This window comes from Nyctereutes procyonoides, unplaced genomic scaffold, assembly GCF_905146905.1.
Source record: "Nyctereutes procyonoides isolate TBG_1078 unplaced genomic scaffold, NYPRO_anot_genome, whole genome shotgun sequence".
Taxonomy (NCBI): Eukaryota; Metazoa; Chordata; class Mammalia; order Carnivora; family Canidae; genus Nyctereutes; species Nyctereutes procyonoides.
The window spans coordinates 27,349,380-27,373,843 of NW_026575020.1; the positions used below are offsets into that span (position 1 = coordinate 27,349,380).

Consider the following 24,464-nt stretch of genomic DNA (forward strand, 5'->3'; position numbering starts at 1 on the left):
TTTAAATAGGTTCCTGGAGGATGAACTGGAATCGAATTTTTAAAAATATATACAGTCTTGCATAGTTTTTTGAACTCGTAATGCTTTTTGTCCTGCTTGATCATATTTCCTTGGGGTGGCTATTGTCTCTGTTTTCCACATGAGAAGATTGAGGCTCAGAGAGATGAAGGTCTTTGCTCAGGAATGTCAGAGGCTGGACTCCGCCCACGATGTGGGGAGGGAGCAGGGAGCCTCGCACTCACATCGCAGCACCTACCTCTGAAGGGAAAGGCCCAGACAGAAGCCTGGGAAGGGCATGTTGGGGAGACTGAGGAGAAGGTGGCATGCCTGGAGAGGGGAACTCCTGAGGGAGCAGAGCCCTTAGGGCAAGGCCAGACTGCGGGGTGCCCTGCCTGCTGTGTGGGGAGGAAAGAGCAGAGGTGTCAGCAGGAGCTAGGCCTGGGCTCACATCTCAGCTCAGCCTGCAAATGGCCCCTGAAGGCATCTCGTGCCTCCAATGTCCTATGTCTTAGGAATCTAAGCCCCCTTGGGGAAGGCGAGTCCACCCCTGTGAGGTTGGCCCTGGCACCAAACATTCTAACTCCAGAGGCCAGCCACGCGCCATGTGGTGTGGGCCACGAATTCAGGAAGAGTCCCTTAAGTAAAAAGCTCCTACCATGTGCCAGATACCTGTGTTACGTTACTGATGATACTAACAACCCAGAAGAGGGCCCAACCAGGCCAGTGCCTCTTCACCACCCCATACCTTCCTCCTGCTACCACCAGAGCCCCAGACTTGGGAGGCATCTCAGTGGGATTCAGTCTGCAGGCCTGGCTCTATTTACAAGTGAGGCAGCTCTCACCTGTCCCAGGGGACAGTCCTGCGGCTCCCCTCTGCAGCCTGGTAGGCAGAGTAAGGCTAATTGGGGATGTCTATGCATTCCCCAGGGCCTTATCATCTTCCCTTTACATTAAAAAAAATTATTTTGTTTTTAGTATGCAAAATTTTCCACCATCTGCTTTGCCTTGGCAGAATGTTTGCTGAAAATATCTCTCTTCCTCTCTAATTCCCGTAGTTTTGGGGGGCCTTTGGAAGCCTCCAAGTGGAACAGCAGCAGCTCGCAAGTGCCTCCCAGGCTCCTGGGCTGTTCTTGTGCCAAGCAGGCGGATGTTGTGGCCCAGAAGTCACATCACCCCATCTCTTAACCAGAGAGGAGCACTGGGATCCCTCTACTGATGAAATAGAGCTAATCTGAAGTTGAATCCTAGGATTCAGACCCAGTAGCTGTCCAGGTTGGACTCTCTGTGTGTAACCCCTGAGAGATGCCCAGGGTCACAAAGAGAGGTGGTGGCAGAGAAGAGCCAGAAATTAGGTCACCCCAGATCCCAGTATGGTGCTATGAGGTCAAGTGGTCAGCATCCTACCTCTCACCTGGACCATCCCAGGCAAGGTGTCTTCACAGGATGGCAGCTGCCACATGTGTCCTTTGAGGGAGTCAGAAAAGACTTTCCAAAAGGGAAGACTTCCCCCCACCTTTATGTACCAAAACTCTAAGTTTCCATGGTGACAGTCAAATTGCAGATCCATCCAAGAGTGAGCCAGGAAAGAAAAAAATCTGGCCTATCCCCAGAGAAGTGGGCATGGCTGGCACTGGGGCCGGCCACTGCTAAGGATGAGAGCCAAGCAGAGGGGGGCACCCCTTCTGGGGCATGATGGGAAAATCTCAGGGATGACAGCTCCCCAAGCAAGAGGTCCAGGGTCTCAGGCCACAGGAGTGGGGGAGACCCAACCTCCTCCCTGCCTCCTGGCAGAGCCCAAGTGAGTCCATTTGGTGACTCCTCCTTCTTGGGAGGACAAGTGGGACAGTCTTCTCCCTGGTGTTTTCCCAACTTCGATCTGAAAAATGAGGCGTGGGCTGAAGGCAAGCACTCATCGCCAAGCCATCCTAGACTGTCTTTGGGGAATTAGAAGGGAACAATCAGCCTTCAGACACACAGTGTTCTGTTGAGGATGGAAGAGCAAGGGCCAGAGGATTTATCAGCTTGAAAGCTTTGTTAATAGACCTGGAAGATTTACAATCACAGCTGCCGCGCAGCCAGAAAGGTGGCAATCAGCAATCCAATGGCAAATTAGCCCAGGTTTGGGTTTTATGGTGACACCCTTCCCCATTGTCTCCTTTGGAGCTCCAAGTAATTTGTGCTCTCTGTCACCGGCACAAGAGCACCAAAGGACCCAGGCAGTGTTTCAACATTCGGGTGCTGCACATTGCCCACCCCTCCTCCCCCTGCCCCAGCTGTGGGCTCGCCCCGGGATGATGAAGATCCTGCATTCCAGATCAGGAAGAATGGCTGCCAGAGACAAGGGGAAGCCAGTGTGGACGGGAGTCCTGGCTCTCCTCAGGGACTTCTGTCTGCCTAACAGGCTACCAGACCCTCTGCTGATTCCTTTACAGCTGCCCCCTCAAGGGTCTCCCTTGGTGGGGGCACCACTTGCTACCTCCTGCCTACCTCCCTCTCCCTTTATTTGGGGACTCACAGGGTTGGTGCTTAGTCAGTCACCAAGTGAGTCAAAAATATGTAAATGCCTATAAAACCAACGCTGCAAGGTCCAGTGGGGGGAGTCGTGATCAAAGAAACCCAGTCTGGGACCCGCAAAGCAATTGCAAAATAAATCAGGTCTTTGCATTTTTCAGATACTATGAAGGGGCATGTGGATCACAGCCCCTCTGAATTCCCTCTTGATTCTACAGCATGAAAGCCCAAAAAGCCAAAGCAAAACTCTTTCTCATGAAGGCAAGGAGGGAAAGAGCAGAAAAGGCAAGATCCTTGAGCAGATAGAGGAAGAAAAAGCTGGGAACAATCAGGTTAGCATCACTCTCGCCCCGCCCGTGTGGGCCTGGCTGTGCAGGAAAAGCACACCATTCGCAGTGTGCCTTGGCCCCTACCAGGAGCCTGGGAGTCTGCTGGGGGAAGTGCACGCGTGCACACACACACACACACACACACACACATGCACACATGTACACACTCACACACTCTGAAAGCAGAGAGTGGCTGTAGCAGAATGCATAGGGCATTCAGCCAGCCAAGCACAGGAGATAAGGAAGGCTCCCTGGAGGAGGGCTCCCTGGAAGAGATGGTGTCCAAAAGGAGCCAGGAAAGGGGCACCTGGCTGGCTCAGTCATTACAGCATGCAACTCTTGACCTTGAGATTGTGAGTTCAAGCCCCATGTTGAGTGTTGAGATAACTAAAAAAATAATATGAGCCAGGAGAAGAGCCATGAGCAGGGTGGTAGGAAATAAGTTTCTGTAGGAGGTACCAACCAGCAGTTTGGTAAGAATTCAGCCATGTGGAAAAACCTGGGTAAGATTGTGCAGGATGGGAGCGTGTACGTGGCTCAGTCAGTTAAGCATCTGCCTTTGGCTCAGGTCACGATCCCAGGATGCTGGGACTCAGCCCTACATGGGCTCCCTGCTCAGTGGGGAGTCTGCTTCTCCCTCTGCCCCTCCCGCTCTTTATGCTCTCTCTCTCTCAAATAAATAAATACAATCTTGAGAGGAAAAAAAAAAAGATTGTGCAGAACAAGGCTCAAGAAGTAGATGAAGAACAGGGCCATGGGCATGTAGGTTACAGGGAGCTTCTAAGACGGGTAAGCTAGCATTTGTGTGTTAGTTGGAGCATCCCCCTCTGCGCAGAGAGAGGTGCCCACAGGTGGGGCCCAGGTGGGAAGCTATTGAAGGAGTCCAGGCTGGAGACACTGAGCTCTTGAGCTAATCAAGGGCTGTGGCCATGGTGAGGAGGCCACTGTTTGAAGAACTGTTTAGGAGGCAAAGCTGGCAGAATGTGGGGTGAGGGGGAGAAAAGAGTGAAGTAGTCCTCAGTGCTTCCCGAAGTACCTACTAGGTACCAGATGCTCTGCTATGGAAGCACACGGTTGACAATCTCCTAGAGCTGAAATGTTTGACCAGCTCCATCTGTCTGGTTGCCAAATTCTGTGACCTGTGACTCCTTTTGACGTGTGCTGAAGGCACAAAGGCTTTCCAAAAGACCCTTCCGGGTAGAAGCTACATGGCACAAGTCCTGCCACTGCTGCTCCAGTGCCCACAGCGGATTTCCCTACCTGATCAGGCTCTCCTTGCTGTGGGCTGCTAATGCTGTCTCAGGGCCCTCCTCTGCACACTGCTCCACAAGGGGCCCAGACCATCAGATGAAACCTCTTAGCCACTCTTGGCATAGACCAATTTTATTTCCAGTCTCATCTCCCACCAGACTGGTCCCTGTGGCATAGGGTTGATTGGCAGTAGTGCCATCTGGGCACCTGGCACTGTGCCAAGCAGAGTTCCCAAACTCTCCTCAGCTCCCTCTGTAATCAGCATTTTGCATACTCACTGGCAAGGCACACTGACTCTTACCCCATCCACCAGGTCAGTCATCTGTGAGTGTTCGTTACCTGTGATCCTAAACCTTTCTGTGCTGTTGAACTTGTTATTAGAGTTACATCGCATAATCAAATGTTATGTAAACAGATGAAAAGAGCCAGGAAAGACAGAGTTGTTTCATTAAAACCAGGACTTTGGAAAGTCTTGATAGAAACCTACTTGCTTAAAAAAGCTATTGGATCAGGTGTGGGCAGGACAACTGTAAAAAGCAGGAGAAAGAAATGGAACAGCAGAGAGGGATTCTAGGGATTTGCTAGTGTCTAAGCTGTGCTGCAGTTTAGAGACACTAAACACAGGGATCACAGACAGTGCAATGTGGGTGCAGCTCGGACATGAAAGACCATGTGGGCCCTATTTCAATGCCCTCCATCAGAGGATTGGTGAATGGATGTACATGTCTCTGCTTAAAATCAATATAGGATGTTTAATCTATTAATACATCCTGTATTATGACTCTCATGATTGGCCAACCAGCCAAATTATGGTCCCATTTAGTCCAGAAAAGAAGATTTCTACCACAGTGGGAGTTCCCCATGAGAGCTCCCTGCCCTCCCCTCTCCTGGAACACCAGCCCCATCAGTCTGGCTCCCCTCTGCATTCACAAGGCCCTGCTGTGAATTCCTGGACGAACTGAAATGAGGGCCCAGGCCTCCCCACTTCATTCCTTCCAGCAAAATCACAGTGGTTACAAACACAAGGTGTAGAGCCAGCTGCCAGGGTAATCGTCCGAGCTCTCCCACTTACTACCTTGGGCAAGTGCCTTGGGTTCCTCACCTGTAAAATGAGCACAGTCCTGTCTTCCAGGGATGTTCTGAGGCTTCAGCAAGCTAGCATATGTAGAGTGCCAGGAGTGCTTCATAAGGGCTGGCGAGGACTGGAAATTTTGTTACAAGCAGAGCTGCTTTGCCTCATTAAAAGGTAGAGCAGCATTGCACCCCTGAGCGTACCGGGTACAAGCCTCAGAGAGGTTGTGCCTGCACCAAAGAGGATAATTGGCTCCTCCCCCAGCGAAAGGCTTCTGAGTCCGCCCCTGGGATGGGGTCACACATGGAGGCCGCTAGCTGAGGGGCCAGCCCTCCCCGCTGGTGCTGGTCACTCTGGCCCCGAGTCAGGGCCTCCTCATACCAGGACTTGCCTCTTCGGCTGACAGAACTGCCATCCCTGTCCCCAGGCCACGTTTCTGTGTCCCAAACACAAGGACCAGCTGAAATCATGTGCCGCTTTGTCCAGGCAGAGGGGAGGCCTGCCCCAGCCCCTCCGTCCCATGTGTCTGCTGAGAGTGACTGGTCAGGGTAATCTCCTATGCCTGTGTCTGTTCCAGTGGTTTCCAGTGACAGTGACAGTGACTCGGATCTCAGCTCCTCTAGCCTGGAGGACCGACTTCCTCTGTCGGTGGTCAAGGAGCCCAAAAGTGACAAACCCTACAGTGAACCAGGTAAGCACAGCAAGGACACCACTTGTTTCTGAAGCCCCCCTGGTGCAGGTGGCTTTGCTGCTTCCTCAGATCGTGGCTCCCCAACTGGTGTCTACAGAGCCACTCTCAATGAGGAAGGAGGAGGGGGCCTGAGGCTGGGATGACTAGGAGCTAAAGTGTTAGCACCACTGCAGAGCAGGACAGAAAGCAGACCCCGCTGTACTTGCAAGGGTGGAGGGAGGGAGGCAGACCCAGCTGTGTGTGCAGGGGTGGAGGGAGGGAGGCAGACCTAGCCAGCCTGCCTGCACACCCAGAATTCCTCAGTCTCCCTGTGAGCATTCCCTAGATGAGATTGTGTCTCGTGAACGCTGAGAGCTGCAAAAATCAGGTATGCAGTTCCTTGAGCTAGCTCAGCTATGCCATGAAACCACAGTGGGGCCCTGAACACATATCTTGACCTCTTGGGCTCCTGTCCCCTTCTGTTCAGCACAAATGTGATAGAGCAGGTGGTCCCCCAAGTGTCTTCCGGATTTAACACCAGAGCTCTCCTCTGTGACCTTCTCATACGAAAGAGAGTTAACAGGGCCTTGAGGCTGGTGCAGAGATAGCCTGGGGGCACATTTTTCTTTCCTTTAAACACATGAAGGGCCTTCCTGGGAAAAGGACCAATGTCATTCAGAATTACTGCAGAGGTTAGAACCAGAATATTTGAAAGTTCAGGGAGGCTGATTTTAGTGCATAAGCAGAGAGCTTTATAATAACTTTCCAAACTGGAACACCTCAGGGTGCTGTCCTAGGACCAAAGCTGAGTGATCTCCCAGAGCTGTTATGGAAGAAATTCCTGGTGGAGGCTGAATTCAGGCTAGATGGGAGATGGCAAATGCCTAGCACACGTACTTCCACTCCCACTCCTGTGCCCTTGGCAGACATTACTAGTTGATCATGGTACTCTCCCACAGAGCCTGACATGGGCTCAGAGTCCTCCTCAGCATAGTTTTCCAAGTGGTTAGTATCAGGTGGAAACAGCACAAGAGACGACACCAGTTTCTGGACCAGATGATCTCTTAGGCTTCTCAAGCTAAAGATTCTATCTTAGAAAAGTATAAAAGAGGGGCACCTGAGTAGCTCAATGGTTGAGTGTCTGCCTTCGGCTCAGGGCATGATCCCGGGGTTCAGGGATCGAGTCCCACACTGGGCTCCCTGCAAGGAGCCTGCTTCTCCCTCTGTCTATGTCTCTGCCTCTCTCTCTCTCTCTCTCTCTTTCTTTCTCTCTGTGTGTGTGTGTCTCATGAATAAATAAAGAAAATCTTTAAAAAGAAAGGAAGGAAGGAGGGAGGGAGGGAGGGAAGAAGGAAGGTAGGAAGAAGGGAGGGAGGAAGGGAGGAGGAAGGGAGAAGGGAGGAAGGGAGGAAGAATAGAGAAGGAAGGGAGGAAAGGGAGGAAGGGAGAAGGAGGGAGGGAGGAGGAAGGAAGGGAAGGGAAGGAAATGAAAGGAAGGAAGGAAACCTACTTGCCAGCCTTGGTTTCCAGGGCAGGTTTTACAACCTGTTCCCCTCATAGAGCTCTTAAACCCCACTAACACCAGCTCTCAGCTATGACCAGGGTGGTCTGGGAGACAGGGAGAAGATGGAGTGCAGTATTACAGGTCCTGCCTCTGTGCTCCCAGACAGCAAGGTAGCAACCATATCTGAAGGAAGTTTCCTTAGTTAATAAAGGCAGCAATGAATAAACCCATTGGTGGGGGGGAGCCTGGGTGGCTCAGCTGGTTGGTGTCCAACTCTAGATTTCAGCTCAGATCTTTTTTTTTTTTCCTTAAAGATCTTATTTATTCATGAGAGACACAGAGGGAGAAACAGAGACATAGGCAGAGGGTGAAGCAGACTCCCTGCAGGGAGCCCAATGTGGGACTTGATCCGAGGACCCTCCAATCAGGACCTGAGCCACCCAGGTGCCCCTCAGCTCAGGTCTTTTTTTTTTTTTTTAAGATTTTAAAAAATTATTTATTCATGAGAGACACACAGAGAGAGAGAGAGAGAGAGAGAGGCAGAGACACAGTCAGAGGGAGAAACAGGCTCCATGCAGGGAGCCCAACATGGGACTTGATCCCGGGTCTCCAGGATCACACCCCGGGCCAGAGGCAGCACTAAACCACTGAGCCACCCGGGCTGCCCTCAGCTCAGGTCTTGATCTCATGATGGTGAGTTCAAGCCCCACATTAGGCTCCACAGCCAGCTTTTAAAGAAAAAAACCCATGGTGGGGGGCACCTAGCTGGCTCAGTCAGTAGAGCATGCAACTCTTGATTTCAAGGTCGTGAATTCAAGCCCCACATTGGATGTAGAGATTACTTAAATACGTAAATAAGTTTTTTAAAATGTCATTGGGTTAATGGAGATATATACCTTTCTCATTCTATAAAGACAAGAAAAACTCCTCCTCACTGTAAGTTTTCATGTTGATGACTTGTTCCTTACTGAACCAATCTGGGGACCTATGTAGTGGCCTTTATATATCCTGGGCCAATTAGCACTGGCCAGAGAAGAAGATCTCACTAGAACATGGCAACCACGTGGGGGCAGTGGGTTGATGGGCTCTGAGCAGACAATCCCACAGATACCTACCACAGTTCCAGATGAGAAGATTTGTTTGTTTTTAAGTAGACTCCACACTCAGTGTGGAGCCCAACATGGGGCTTGAACTCATGATCCTGAGATTGAGACTTAAGCTGAGATAAAGAGTTGGATCCCCAACTGATTGAACCACCCAGGTGCCCCACAAATGAGAAGACTTTAAACTAGCTCCTTATCAGTCTGAGATCATCCTTGTCTCTGTTCAAGGCCCAAAGAGCACCCATGGTCTCTTGCAGGTGGCAGTGTGGAGTCCCCCAGGATGGGGCCTGCCCGCCGGCCCAGCCACCTCTCAGGAAGCCAGAGCAGCCTGGCAAGTGAGACTGGAATGGGCTCTGCAGACCCACAACTGGGCACCCCATCCTGGCCAGACCCAAAGGGCCCTAGTGAGTACCAAGCCACACCTTCTAACCTACCTGCCTCTCCCTCTTCTGCTTCCCCATGCTCCTTCTCCTTCCTTACTCAATCCACCCAAACTGGAGAGTGCTAGATGATATTTGCAATTCTCTGTTTATTGAGCGCTGTGCCAGGCACTGGGGGGAACAGAGGTGAGCCAGACCCCACCCCTGCCTGCAATGAACAGAGAAAGGGACCCAAAATAATAATGGGAACCACCCCTATCCATTCTTAGTAATCCTAACAATGGTTCTTACCATCCTCTGCTTTGTGAAACATGTCATTTTTCAAAGCATCTACCCATCTCCACAGTAGCCTTAGTAACTACTGTTTCAGGAACACCTGCCATGCACCAGGCAACCCAGTCCTCACCAGGCCCAATCCTGTGCCCAGCCTGGGCAGGTACAACACAGTCCCTGACCTTCAGAAAGGTCACCTACCTACAACTACCTACCATGTGGCTGAAGAAGCTCAATCAATTCACCCAAAACAACCCAGACCTAAATCAGTGTGAGAATTCAGGTCCACCAGAGCTGGTGGCGTGGAGCCTAGCCTGCCCTCGCACCCCTAAGGGCCACTTGCATTCTGTTGGAGCAGTAGATGGAAAGCTTATTATCCCCATTTGATGGTGTGGAAACTAAGGGTGGGAACCCAGGCTCTATCCCACCAGGCCCACTGCCCCTACCTGACCAACCTGGGATCATCGTGCAATGGGGGTGGGCAGGCTGAGGGTCCTCAGTCCTGCCCTCAGTCTCCTTCAAGAAAAAAGCCCCAGCTGGACCTGGGACCTCTGGGCCAGAAGACCCCGGGATATGTAGTGCACACATGGATCTGCACAGCAGCTGACCTCCCCAGGGGTCCGAGGACAGCTCACTGCAGGAATCTGCATGCAAGCCTGCGGGAGCCCCCCACCCCAGTGCCTGCACCTGCTCCCTGTCTTCCCTCCTCCCCCTCTCTACGGTCATAATGCCAGGAAGCTGCAGGGCAGGGCACGTAAGAGAGGCCACAGGTGGGCGGGTCTCTGGGAGAGGTAGGCCCCTTGGCATGGCTGTGGAGCAGACCCGCTCCCCTCCACCTGGCCTCCTGAAATCCTCCACAGAGGACAGTTTGGAATCAACCACGTTTTTGTCCCAGCCCTGCCACCCACAGACACGTGAGCTTGGGCAAGCCATCAGATTCAACCATAGGAAATTGCCTTTGATCCTTTGATCAAAAATAGTCAAGTATTGGCATCGACCTGACTCAACCTAATATCTGATCTCACTGACCCTGTTTCCATTATTGCGAAAGTGGGGACCAACTGTGTTCCTCATAGGGCCACGAGGAGGGTGAAATGAAACATCCACATGGGGCTTCAGCAGATATCCAATAAGGGGGAGGCCATGTGGCCTGGAGCCTAGAAGGGTCCCGGGGCTTGTGAGACAACCCGAGGGGAGTTTTAGACTCCACGTCGTTTGTTCTTCCTGGCATCTAAGAGTGCCTGTGTTCACTGCCCCCGTTTCAATGGCCACGCTGAAGCACAGGGAGTAGATGATTTGTTGGCAGTGATGCAGCGGAAGGAGCAGAGCTCTGCTGGAGCGTGTGTCCCCTGCCCAGGGCACCAGCCCCAGTACTCCCCACCCACCCCCGTTTAGGGGCAGAAAGGGAAGCTGCTTCAGGTGCAGGCTGGAGCCCGCCTGTCACTGGGGAGGGTCCCCGCCTCTGCTCACCCTATAGTGGCCTTTTTTTCTCTCCCCTGAAGGCAAGAAGCACACCTGGACAATCCCCCGCTGCTGACATGGCCTCTGAAGCTCTGTCCGCCGGCCCTGGCACGGGCCCGCTTGGTGCAGGGCGCAGACGTCCCAGTGGAAGAGTTCGAGGGAGAAAGCAAGCTGGGTGGGTCTGGGGAGCGGTGTTGGAGCCCTCAGTGGACCAGCCCTGTTAGACGTGACCTCAGACCCAGCAAACCAGTGTTTGGGGGTGCTGAGTCTCCTTTCCGCCCACTCAGTGCCTTTCTGCACCCTTCTGTTCTGGGAGGCACCCCCCACTGCCACAACCCTCAGCCATGACCTTTATTTATTCTCTACCACTCGCCTCCGCACCCTCCCCCAGGCTACCTCCACGTTCATTTTAGGTTTGCCCTTGTCCTGGGTTGGGCCAGAAGGGCCTGCAGCCCCAACTCAGGGGGCCCTCCCATATGCACTGCGGTTTCGGAGGACACTGGACTGGGCTTTCTCCATATTTGTATTAATGGAAGAAGAATCCATCCCTGAACATTGCCCTTCCAGGCTGAACTTGGCCCCGAGAGATGAGCAGCAGATCCTAGAGAGTGAAGCTCACCTGCCCTTTGCTCAAGACTGGCTCAGGAGCAGTATCCAGACCTGGCTCTCACTTGGGTTCCTTGTGGAACCCCTCTCACAGTCTCCCCAGGCTCTGCTCAGCCTCTCCCCAGCTTGTGGAGTGGGGAAGGGTTCTGGTGGATACTGTGAGTTCACTCCTTGAAGAATAGCCTTCTGCTGCATCCCCAGGTGGGGTGCAAGGCCCCCCGAAGCCTTTAATTCACTTCTCTTCAGTAGGTTTGATTTGGCATGAAAAATAATTAATTCAGCATGTGAGCAAATGCTTCTGGAAAATGAAGACAGACATTGAAAGAGATTGAGAATGTGTGTGTGTGTGTGTGCGCGCGCGTGCATGCGTTTTGTGTCCATATCTTTTCTTCCTGCCCCTCATCCACCACCCCTCATACCTGGTCCTTGAAAGTCCTCTCTGGGCTCTCAGGCCCCCACCATTAGTTTTTTGGCTCTTGCCACTGGCAGATGGTAAAAAGACTGTTTTCCCTGTGACAAGTTATGCTTCAGAATTCTAACAATAAAAATTAAAATTTGCATTGAACCAGTGTGCTGATCACACTGCAGTCACTTGTGTTTCCGAGATGCATCGATAGACAAATGGATGGAAGAGAATGTTGTATGTTGACCACTGGAGCACTCTCTGAGCCACAGTGAAAGGAATGAGCTCGGTCTCCGTGTGGTAGAGCTCACAAACCTGGTGTTGAATGGAAAAACAAGGCCATTCACATTTAGAAGAAAAAAAATTAAGCAAATGAATTGTATGAACTTCTGTGCACAGATGTGAAAATGCTTGTAAAACAGACAGGGACTGTGGTTAAATACAGTGGGCTGGTGGGCTGGATACATTTATATCTCCCCCCCCCCCCCCCCCGCTCTATCAGAGTAACCTAAAGGAATGAAATGCATGAATTACAAAGCCAGAAAGGAGAGGAGAGGTCTGAAAACTTTGGAAGATGGAAGAATATACTTTGTTTAGTGCCAGCTTCCCCAGCTCCCCAAAATGTCTGCAGGGGAGAAAGGCAGCCATGAACCAGTCCATTTGCTTTGCAGAATCCACCAAATTGGAGAACTTGGAGGGACCAGGTGTTCCTAAGGTGGAAACTAGGATGGATATGAAAATCATATTGGTTGCAAGCACTGAGACCCCCAAGTCCCTTTCCCTAGCCCACAGGGCCCTTCCCTGGCCCTGGGAGAAAACACGTTTACTGTTGGCCAAGGGTGAACTAGAAAGTTGGTACTGGGGACCCCAAACCCAGCCAAAGGCTGGAGGGAGGCAGCAGTTAATGGAGAGACCCTCCATCCTCTCCCCCTCCAACACCTGGCCATTCTCCATCTACTCACCCCCCAGGCAAGATGTTACTCAGCCCATCACTGGAGAACTGACTAAAGAGAAAAGATGGACATAGATCCTGCTGTCAGCAACTCCCCCTTCTCTGCCCAGTCACCCCTTGCAAGGCCTCCTTTCTGCAAGCCCCACCTGCATGTACAATTTAGCTTATAGCTTGGCTGTGTTACACTCAATTGAAACAGCCAAAGGCACCAACAGTTGACCAAAACCAACAACTAAAAATACAGAGATTCTAATAAACAGGAGGAAGGAGTTAGGGAACAACCCTTGGAAGACACCTACCCATGAAACAGGAAAAGAATGTTATTTAGTTATTCAGTTATTTATGTTTAGAGAAAAATCAAGCAAGTGAAGGGGGAAGGGGCAGAGGGAGAGAGCATCCCCAAGGTGACTCACTGCTGAGTGCAGAGGCCAATGTGGGGCTCGATCTCATGACCCTGAGATCATGACTTGAGCTGAAACCAAGAGTTGGTTGCTTAACTCACTGAGCCACCCACGCGTCCCTTTTTATTTTTTATTTATTTTTTTAACACTTCCTTCTTAAAAAAAATAACATTCTTAGGGTGCCTGGGTGACTTTGTCGGTTAAGCATCTGACTCTTGATTTTGACTCAGATCACAATCTCAGGGTCCTGGGATTGAGACCCAAGTCAGGCCCCATGCTTGTCAAGGAGTCTGAGGATTTTCTCTCCCTCTCCCTTTCTCCCTGCTCACATTCTCCCTCTTTTAAATAAATAAATAAATAAATAAATATTTTTAAAAAAGAAAAAGGAAGTGTTAAGGCTCTTGAAAATTAAAATATAGGAACCCCTGGATGGCTCAGCGGTTGAGCATCTGCCTTTGGCTTGGGTCATGATCCCTGGGTCCTGGGATCCAGTCCCACATCAGGCTGGAGGACCACACTCTGTAGCACCAGCCTAGGGCAGTGGTTGTCACCACTGGCTATTCACTGGAATTGCCTGGGGCGTTTTACAAGCACATCACACCAGTCTTCCCCTCCTCCACCTCCCCAGAGATTCTGATTTCATCAGTTTGGGGCATAGCCTTGATAGTAGGATTCTAGGGACAGCTTGGTGGCTCCATGGTTGAGTGAGGTCCTGGGATCGAGTCCCACATTGGGCTCCCCTGCCTGCTTCTCCCTCTGCCTTTGTCTCTGCCTCTCTCTATGTCTCTCATGAAAAGATAAATAAAATCTTTTTTTAAAAAAGTGGGGGCACAGGGTATCCCTGGGTGGCTCAGCAGTTGAGTGTCTGCCTTCAGCCCAGGGCGTGATCCTGGAGTCCGGGGATCCAGTCCCACATCGGGTTCCCTGCATGGAGCCTGCTTCTCCCTCTGCCTGTGTCTCTGCCTCTCTCTCTGTGTGTCTCTCATGAATAAATAAAATCTTAAAAAAAAATTGGGGGCACAACCTTGATAGTAGGATTCTGTGAACCTCCATACATGACTCCAATGTGCTAGCGAAACTGGGAACCATTTTCATACAGAAGCTCCTCTAAGTGGGCTCCAGGAGATGTGTACAGAGTGTTTATTTAGAGCAGTACCTTTTTATTAGCTAAAAATTGAAAACAACCTACATAGCATCAACAGAAGAATAGATGCATAAGTGGTGATACAGTGTAGTCAAACAATGGAATATCATTCTGGTGGAAATGAGTGGGTATTCTCAGCGTAGATGACTCTCTACAACCATGAGCTAAGAAACAGATGGCAGAAAAATACATACTTTATGACACCATCTATATATAGATTCTAAAACAGGGAGAAATGACATATATTAACATATATTTTATGCAGCGAAAGAATAAATGCACAGGAAGGATAAACAACAGATCTCAAGGCATGTCTTGAGAAGACAGGGCCAGCTAAGGGGGGGTTTCAACGTGTTGTTAATGTTTTAATGTCAATGATGTATAGATGGTTTTGCAATATTTATATTATAATATTTCATTATTACATATGCATTATTTTTATAGGTCTGAAATATTTCAATATTAAACAATTAAAGGAACTATAGCAAGACTTCTTATCATGAAGTTTCAGGATTCCGGGATTAAAAATCTGAAAGGGAAAAAGGGAAAAAAAACAACAAGTCACATACCAAGGATCAGGGATTTTAAATGACACTAAAATTCTCAAAGCAGATTTTGAAGTAATATCTTCTGAATTCTGGGACACCTGGGTTCCTCAGTAGTTGAACATCTGCCTTGGGCTCAAGTCATGATCCTGGGGTCCTGGGATCGAGTTCTGCTTCGGGCTCTCCACAGGTACCCTGCTTCTCCCTCTACCTATGTCTGTGCCTCTTTCTCTGTGTCTCTCATGAATAAATAAATAAAATCTTTTTGAAAAGAAAAAGATCTGAATTCTGATAAGAAATTGTTTCTTCTTTTTTTAAATTTATTTATTTATGAGAGACACACAGAGAGAGGCAGACACAGGCAGAGGGAGAAGCAGACTCCCTGTGAGGAGCCCGATGCAGGACTCCATCCCGGGACTCCGGAATCATGCCCTGAGCTGAAGACGTATGCTCAACCACTGAGCCACCCAGGTGTCCCGATAGGAAATGGTTTCTAATCTAGATTTGTATCCAGCCAAATTTCAGTGATAGTAGAATAAAGATACTTTCAGAACGTGAGTTTTTAAAAAATTTACCTCCCATACATTCTTTCTCAGACAGCTACTAGAGGATGTACCCCAACCAAACAAGAGAGAAAACTAGGAAAGTGGATATGGGGACACAGGAAACTGGAGATCCAAACAGGACAGGAGGAAAGAGAATCCCCAGTGTGATGGCAGTGGCTGCATGCCAGGCTAGCAGCCAAGGCCAGCCAGCCCAGTCTGGAGCATGAGCACAGAGGAAGTATATAAGGATATAAAAGTATAAGAAGCACATGTGTTTTGGAGAGATTGTATATGGTATGATATTTTATATCGTGATATATAATATGTAATACTGAAAAATATATAAACTAAAAAAATCAAGAAATAGAATCAGCATGAAATTTCAGTTACAAACGTGAATACCACAGGAGGCCTGAGTGGCTCAGTGGTTGAGTGTCTGCCTTTGGCTCGGGGCATGATCCCGGAGTCCTGGGATCGAGTCCCATGTTGGGTTCCCTGTGGGGAGGCTGTTTCTCCCTCTGCCTATGTCTCTGCCTCGCTCTTTCTGTGTCTCTTATGAATAAATAATTTAAAAAAAACACGTGAATACCAGCAGAGGGGTTAGGAATTCGAAGGTCACCTAGAGAGGGACGTGAGGCAGGAGTTGCTGCCCTATGTTATAAACTTTGGAGGACGGTTGCCCTTATTTCATCTATAGCATATTGCATTTCTAACTCTGAACTCTTTTTAAAAGAAGAAACATGTCAAATTCAAAATAACTGCACAGGGTAGTAGTGAGAATCCTGAGGCCATAGCAGGTGAGGGAGAGGGAGCAATGAAGACCTTCCTGGTGAATATACAACCTGGGAGGTCTCTATCCAGATACTGGCCTGTGAATCTTTTTTTAAAGATTTTATTTATTTATTTTAGAAAGAGAGCGTCAAACACGAACAGGGGGAGGGGCAGAGGGAGAAGCAGACTCCCCATTGAGCAGGGAGCCTGATGCAGGTTTCGACCCCAGGACTCCAGAATCAGGATCATGACCAGAGTGGAAGGCAGACGCTTAACCAGCTGAGCCACCCAAGCTCCCTGCCCCTCAAAAAAAAAAAAAAAAAATCTTAAAAAAAATTTAACTTTTGGAACTAGGCCTTTCCTGGCAGGAGGGTGGAAAATGTTATGTCATCTGCAAAAATCAGGGAGTAGAGACTTGAGCTGATTTGTCGTCAGTACTGGATAACCCAAGTAGTCCCTAAGACACATAGCAAGTGGAGAGCTCATGAAGTTTGGACACCTAGTTATAAATCCCACTCTACCACTTAGTAGCTGAAATTATGGGTACCTCTCTGTGCCTCAGCTTCCTCCACTATGAAATGGGATCATACTTCTCACAGGACCATCATGGAAATTCAAAGCCTGAAAGCACATATAAAACTCCAACCACTGCTATTACCTATGACTCCTGTAGAACTCCGATGTGGTGCTTGCCCCACAAGGTGTTCAGATGACTTAAGAATATGAGGGCCGTGGTTGCATGGAGTTGGGGGCATACTAAATACTCACACTCTTCCCTTTGGGATAATGATGCTCATCCGCTTCCATCCAGTATTCACTGGGCAGCTGCCTGGTGTCAAGTGTAGGGCTAGAGGCTAAAGCTCAGGCGTGGACAAAACACGTGGTCCCTGCCCTCCGGTAGCATCAGAATCACCCGACGGGTTTGTTGAACACTGGGCCCTGGACCCCACCCCAGAGCTTCTGGCTGGTGGGGCTGAGAATGTGCATTTTTAATTTTCGAGGTGATGTCAATGCTCCTCACTGGGAGATCGCACCTCAAGAAGGACTGGTCTAGGGCAACCGGGTGGCTCAGCGGTTAAGCATCTGCCTTCAGGGCGTGACCCTGGAGACCGGGGATCAAGTCCTGCGTCGTCGGGCTCCCTGCATGGAGCCTGCTTCTCCCTCTGCCTGTGTCTCTGTGTCTCTCATGAATAAATGAATTTAAAATCTTAAAAAAAAAAAAAAAAAAAAAGGACTGGTCTGTGGGAGCCAGTTTACCTGCATTTTCTTGGACAGCCATCCCTAGGCCAACCCAGGCAGGGAAGCAGTGATGAGGACTGAACCAGCAGAGAAAACACGGCCCCCACAAGCTGAGGGGACAAACCTCCGACAGAGTCCTGCTGCCATGTCAGCAGGGGGACAGATGGGCTGCCTGGAGCCGAGAGCATGCACAGCCCAGCAGGTGAGGGCCGTTGTACCCACAAAGTGGGGCGAGATCTTCCCCAATGAGAAAACACCCCCTTCCAGGCATTGCAGCTCAAGGCTCCCAGAAGCCGGAGGTCTCTGTTTCTGCCTGTCTCTGCTTCTCCCATGAATTGTCTCTGCATTCTGCTTGAGTGCGGGTACAGCAGGACTGAGAGAGAAGCTGCTGGGCGGGCTCCAGAGGGAGGCCCAGCAAGGACTCCCTGGCTTCCCTCGCTGCCCTCCCCAACCTCCTCACACCACTTTGTTTGCAGAGGACAAGCAGAGCCCTCAAGTCCACTGAGCCAGGGCCAGGGAGAGAGGGCGCATTTTGCTGCATAATATCCATCATGGGGGCGCCTGGGTGGCTCAGTTGGTTAAGCATCCACCTTCAGCTCAGGTCATGATCTCAGAGCCCTGCTTTGGGCCCTCTGCTCAGTGGGGAGTCTGCTTCTCCCTCTGTCCCTGCTCCCCCTGCTCCTGCTGGTGCTCTCTCTCCTTCTCTCTCAAGTAAATAAAATCTTTAAAAACAAAACAAAACACCATTATAGCCACCATCTAGTGAGTCAATTACCTACCAGCTTTAGGGATCCTCACCCACCTATAAGGCAGATATTTCTATTGTTCCCGTTTAATAGAAGAGGAAACTGAGACCCAGAGGAGTCAAAAGACCCCGTATTGAATGCAGGGCAGTTGGATGCCAAAGACCACATTCAGTGCAGGGTGGGGGGTTAAGAGGGATTCCGAGACGGGGAGCTGGGCACAGATAGAAGGGGAGTGGGGCTGTGTCAGCAGCACAGATCCCAAATTCTAGATAAATAGGGTAAAGTCAGCCACTTGTCCCACTGGGGGGGGTTTCCATTGCTAATGTAATAAATGAAAATTAGGCTCAGGCACAGCCCAGAGATTTTGCCCCCGTATTGGACGCTGTCCTGTGCCCGTGGCCCAGTGTGACTGAGAACACCAGGCGCTCTCATAAATCATACCTCCTGGGGACACCCGGGGTGGGTTTGGTAAAGTGGCTGTCTTTTCCGGCCACAACGTATAGGCAATTGCAGGCAGGGATGGATTTGGCTTAGAGGGTTTCCAAGAGCTTCCATCCATCAAGTAGCTTCTCGGGGCCTTTGGCACGAGCGCCTGTCTCTGGACTGCCCTGCAGCTCCTCCAAGGCCTAGGGGAGCTGCACCTGAACCTGGCTCCTGAACTCCAGGAGGGGGAGCTACCTTTCCTCAGCCCCCAGCACATCTTATTAGCCCCACAACTGTCTTGTCTTCCCATGCCACCTGCCTTTCTTTCCTTTTTCTCCCTATTGCAGCAAAATCCACAGAAGTTAACCATTATAGCCATTTTTACATGTGCAGTTCAGTGACATTAACTACCTTTAGTCAGGTGGCCATCCCCACCATCCATCTCCAGAACTTTTTGGTCATTTCAAATTGAACTCCACACCCACTGAGCAAGCCCCCCCCCCCCCGCCAGGTAGCCAGCGCGCATCCCTCTACCTTTACAAGCGCCACTCTCCATGTACTTCGTGTACATGGACTCAGACGCCATGTGTTCTTTCACATCAGGCTTATTTTACTTCGTGGAATGTTTTCAAGGTCCATCCACGTTGTAACCTATGTCAGAATTTCCTTCCATCTTATGGCTGAAGAACTACTACTCTGAGTAGGGCCAGATCCTCCGTGGAGGCCGGATGAAGAGAGTCCTTCAGCTCTCCACTTGGGCTGGGGGCCGGAGCCCCTGCCTGGCAATGTGGGACATGGGCCCTTATCCTGACCCTGCTGCCAGCCCTCTGCTTTTGTCATGCCCCATCCATGAGACGGGGGAACTGAACCAAATAGAAAGTTTTCTCTAATCATGTTCCCCAGAGTGCCTGGGGTGAGGGTGGGGGCACAGGAAGTCCCAGGGGGGAGTCTCAGACCCATGCCCACCCCTTCTGCCAACATAGGGGCTCCCCTTTTGACCTGTTCTCAATCCTTGGTTCCACGGCAGGAAGGAGGCAGAGATGGCTAGGAACTGACCTGTCTGGAACCCCCACCCCGAGCTGCCGACCTAAGTACTCTGCCTCTCAGGAGGGAGGAGAAGCCTCCAGCATGAGGCTACCAGCTGGAGGGCCCAGCTGTGGGACAGGTGCCCTAGGGGCCAGCCAGAAACCCTTGCCTAGGGAGACAGACACCGAGCACCTGCACACACATGCACACGCTAGTGCAAACAGACACAGAAAGATTTAACCACTGACAAACTGTCTGACCGGTCGGTTCAGATTGCTCATCCAAAATGCCAGCACAGGCTCTTCTGCACCGAAGGATGGGACCAAAGGAAAACCTAGCACGGGCCTTGCCCAGACCGCTACCAGGCAGAGACAGAGCCTCTGGCAAGGCTGTTCCCTGCAGAGAAGGGCCTGGATACTCGGTGGATGATGCTCGATGTGTGTGCTCATCCCTGGCCCTTCCTCCGCAGCAGGCTCGAGGCCCCACTGCAGACAGCCAGGGCTCTGACCTGCCCGCACCCAGCCCCACCCCCAGCTGCCTGCGCAGAAAGCCAAGGAGAGCTCGCTCACCCCATCAGTCGGAAGGGGGAGGGGAAAGGACAGGACGGTGGGGCTGCCAGAGCCCCAGGAGACCCAGACAAGCTGCCCCCTAATCTTCACCCAGACAAGCGAGCTCTGGGCAGACCCCAGGATGTCTGCTGCTTGTTCGGGGCCAATTACTGGAGACATAATTCAGCGTGCTCACCCCCTGCCTCTCAGCAGACACTCTTTGGGGACATTTTAATTCTGACTGTACCTGCAGAGCAGCTGACAAGTGAAGCCTCTCCCTTGCTCACTCCCTCCTTCCTGACTGCAAGCTCTCCAGCTCATCATGGTTCAGGAGGGCAGAGGAACAGAAGGCTGGGGTTGTCTTCCTGCCCTCCCCCCATCAGCACACAGGCCTGCTCAGATCAGTGCCCGGGACTCACTGCCTGGACTCTGCTTGCACACTGTGTGCGTGCAGGGCTGGGTTCCCTAGCATCCAGACATCCCACCGACTTAAAGGCAGAGGCCTGGCCTTACTCATCTTTGGTTTAGCTGGCAAGAGATATTGCTGGATTAGAGGATCCCTGGGTGGCTCAGCAGTTTAGCGCCACCTTCAGCCCATGGCGTGATCCTGGGGACCCAGGATCGAGTCCCACGTCAGGCTCCCTGCATGGATCCTGCTTCTCCCTGTGCCTGTGTCTCTGCCTCTCTCTCTCTGTGTCTCTCATGAATAAATAAATAAAATTTTTTTAAATAAATAAAATCTTAAAAAAAGAGAGAGAGAAAGAGATTGCTGGATTGGTAGATGGGAGGCAGACAGGTGGATGAGTGGGCAGACAGGGTAGAGAGAGGGAGGGAGAGAGGGATGGAACGGATCCCAAATGTGGCCTTTCCCATGTGCAGGGCTTTCCAAATCTAAACAGATGACTCAGCACCGTTCCCTGTGAAGCACAGCTGCTAATATCTGGGCGGTTGGCCCCGGAAGTCCCCCTGGGGAGGAACTGTCTTTGTTTAGGAAAATACTTTTTTAAAAAACTTTTATTTATTTATTTTTAAAGATTTTATTTATTTATTCATGAGAGACACACAGAGACACAGAGAGAGGCAGAGACACAGGCAGAGGGAGAAGCAGGCTCCATGCAGAGAGCCCGACGTGGGTCTTGATCCCGGGTCTCCAGGATCACGCCCTCGGCTGAAGGCGGCACTAAACCACTGAGCCACCCGGGCTGCCCTAGGAAATTACTTTTAAAGGCTGATGATCATAGATGATCCTAAGAACATGCTTCACCAGGGGACCAAGGCCAAAAAAAAGATATCAGAAGTGAACAGGTATTTAATGAAGGGAAAGAGGTCAGAGGCCGAAACTAGAGAGATGGGGATCCCTGACTGTCACCCCTACTGCCCCCCACATGACAAGTCTCCCCTCAGGGGTGGCAGAAGCAGCAGTGTGCCATGTTCTCTTTGGTGCCATGGGTGCTGCAGCAATAGAAGCCGCTCCTCACCCCACCCTGATCGCCCCCAGGGTCACCTGCACACCCAGAAACTTATGCATACGGATTTGAGTGAAGAAGGGCCCGAATTTCACATCTGGATCTCTGTGGTTCAGAATCTTGAATAAGGAAACAAGTTTGTCCCCCAACAAGGAGTTCCCTCAGCCAGAGCAAGAGCTCAGAGCCCGAGTGACGCTGGCACTCAGGATTATACAGGAATCTTGGCAAAGGCTTTGGCCTTCCCCAGGGTGCTGAGGTGGGCTCTGAGAGCTTCCATCCTGGATCTGCGGAGCATGGAGACCACAGCCAGCTCGACCGCCGTCCCAGTCTCCCCACAACTAAGAGGATTCCCAGGATGCACAATAAAAATGCCCAAGCCAGCAGAGTCCCTGGGCAGCCTGGGAAGAGCCCATCTCCATCTGAGTCACACATGCCACGGCTGGCTGCTAGACTAAACCCCTCCCGTACTCCCCCCACCCCACCCCATTAGTTCTCACAACCCTGAGAGGAAGGCATTATTATTCCTCCCACTTTGCAGATGAAAAAACTGAGGCTGGGAGAGGGAAAGCAATTTACACAAGATAACACAGCCAGCATGGGGCCTGCACCCAAGGCTCCTGCTCTCAAGCTGTGTGCGCCTGTCCATGGTCTCTTGAGGATGCGCAACTGGTGGAAAACGGAAACTGAAGTCAGCTTCCTTCCCAGCCTCACTCCAGGCCCTGGTCCAGGGCCACAGTCCCGTTTTCTGGAACCCTCCAGTGGCTTTGCCTTCCTTATGTCCCCTAGCTGTGGCCCCAAGGGGTGCTCTGCTACCCCCCACCATCAGCCAACAGGGCCCTGTGGAACCCCTCCACCACACACACACACACGCACGCACGCACGCACACGCACACGTGTGGAGTCAGCAGAAGCAAGAACGCCCCCTGCTTCCTGCCCTGGTTCTTACCCTCAGCTCCGTCCCCCATCTGACCACAGCACTCCTCCGTCCACTCCCCCAGTGGGAAGCAGCATTTTCAAGGGATTTCCAAACAGGGAATTCAAACAGCTCAGCATGGAATAGGCTCAAACAGAGTCAGCTAATGGAAATAACAAGATGATAAATTATGCCAGGGAAAGAGCAATTTTCCTTATACCCTGCTTGACTCAGAAAACAGTGATCACAGTAGAAATTGGAGGTGTCAGAGCTGGTATCTGGGGAAGGAGGAATGAAAGCATTCTGCTTGCGCTGCCAGTGCTCTCTAGGGGTGAGAGAGGAGGTGAGGTCAACCCCAGGCCGGGCCCACGGCTGGCTGCCCCGAGAGGGCACACCCTGCCCGGGATCCCCAGGCAGCAGAACCTGCGGCCCGCTGGCCCAAGGGGCTGGAGAGGCCATGGCAGGAAGCCCAGGCCCCGGGGGTGGGCAGCAGAGCTGTGTCCTCTCCGCTCCGGCGCAGCGCTGCGAGATCGGAGGCTGGTAACCTCTGTGAGGACTCAGTCTCCGGGAGTAACAACCGTGAAACCGTGTATGGCGCGGGCTTCGACACTGCCTCGTCCATGGTGAGGGCGGGAAATGCCCCGACACCCACTGTTTCTGGCTCTGCCCACTCCCCAGAATCAGAGGGGGACACAGGATGGCTACCGGGCTCCGGGTGCAGGTTCAGCCAGCAAGGCCAGGACCGGAAGCAATTGGACCCATGGCCCCGGGGTACCGGGCCCACTCCAAGGGCCAGCTCCCAAAGAAAAGCTCATGCCCATGCTGATGCCTGCCTCCCACCAGCCGAGGCGCTCACCCTGGGGTGCTCTCCACTCTCCTGAAGCTGCCAGAGAACTGATGTTCGTCCTTTCCCTTGCCAGTGGGGTCTTGTTTTGGTTTTATGATTGCTTCCTAGCCAGTTTTATGGAAACTTCCTGAGATGTATTAAGAGCATCCTGTTTCTCCAGATCAACCTATAAGTGTCTTGTCCATTTTGGTTGACCATACAGGGTGCTGTGGAAATGAGACCTCTTTGCCCCCACACTAAATGACCCTCGGTTTTGGGGGCAGCAGCCTTCCCTCTAAGTGCTTTTGTTAGGGACACCTGGGTGGCTCAGTGGTTGAGCATCTGCCTTCGGTTCAGGTCATGATCCCAGTGTCCTGGTGATGGGAAAACACAGGGCTAGCTGAGGACAAGGCACGAGCAACACATGGGGAAACACATTGACAATCCTTGAAACAGGCAAAGGGACATCCCTCTACGGACTCAACTGACTCAACTGCCTGGATGTTATACTTTGTTAAGGGCAGAAGGGAATCTTAGCCCAACCCCCAGGATCCTGTAAGTCTACCTTAACATATAGAAATTCCTTTAGAAATTTCCTTTATCTCTAAACCCCCAAGATATATGTTGGCCATCGATCATCCCCCAAACACATGGCCCACCGATATTCATCTGAAGGGTCTCATGACTCAGGTTTTATTGGGCAGTAGTAAGTGACCTTTTCCCAACAATAGCTGGCCCCCTCAAGGTCCGGGAAACCTTGCTTCCAAAATACCTTAGAGAGGACGATATCCTCAAACCCCTCCCAACTCCCAGCCTCCCCTCAGGCCCAAGAGTCCTGTCCCTAGGCTTTAATAAAACTACCATTTTGCACCAAAAATGTCTCAAGAATTCTTTTTTGGTCGTCGGCTCCAGACAGACCTCACCTATTTTCCAAAACTTCATCACTGGGATTGAGCCCGCTTCAGGCTCCCTGCTTAGTGGTGAGCCTGCTTTCCCCTCTGCCTGCTTTCCCCCTCTGTCTGCCGCTCCCCCTGCTTGCGCTTGCTCTCTCTGGCAAATAAATAAATAAAATCTTTTTTAAAATAAATAAATAAATAAATAAATAAATAAATAAATAAATAAATAAATAAATAAATAAATAAATAAATGCTCTTGTTAGCCGATCAGCCCTCGGCAGTCCTCCCAGTTGCCTTTGGAACCTGATGCTCACTGCCCCCGGGGCTGGCGCGAGGGAGATAAACAAGCTTTACCAACTCATTGTTCTTAATTTGCAGTGAGGCCAAAGCTTGGGCTCTGAATTGAGCTCCGTTCTAAAGACTTTTTTTTTTTTAATTTTTTTTTTTACTGTTCAGAGGC

General features: G+C 51.1%; 1 protein-coding gene across 1 annotated transcript in view; it reads left to right on the forward strand.

The window, feature by feature from the left end:
- RPH3AL (rabphilin 3A like (without C2 domains)) overlaps positions 1-11,866 on the forward strand; it is a 144,920-nt gene extending 133,054 nt beyond the window's left edge. Inside the window, 4 exon segments of the mRNA XM_055319276.1 lie at positions 5,741-5,854; positions 8,698-8,813; positions 8,815-8,844; positions 10,596-11,866. Coding sequence (XP_055175251.1) covers positions 5,741-5,854; positions 8,698-8,813; positions 8,815-8,844; positions 10,596-10,778 — 443 coding nt within the window. The 3' untranslated portion in view covers positions 10,779-11,866.
- The last annotated feature ends 12,598 nt before the right edge of the window (positions 11,867-24,464 follow it).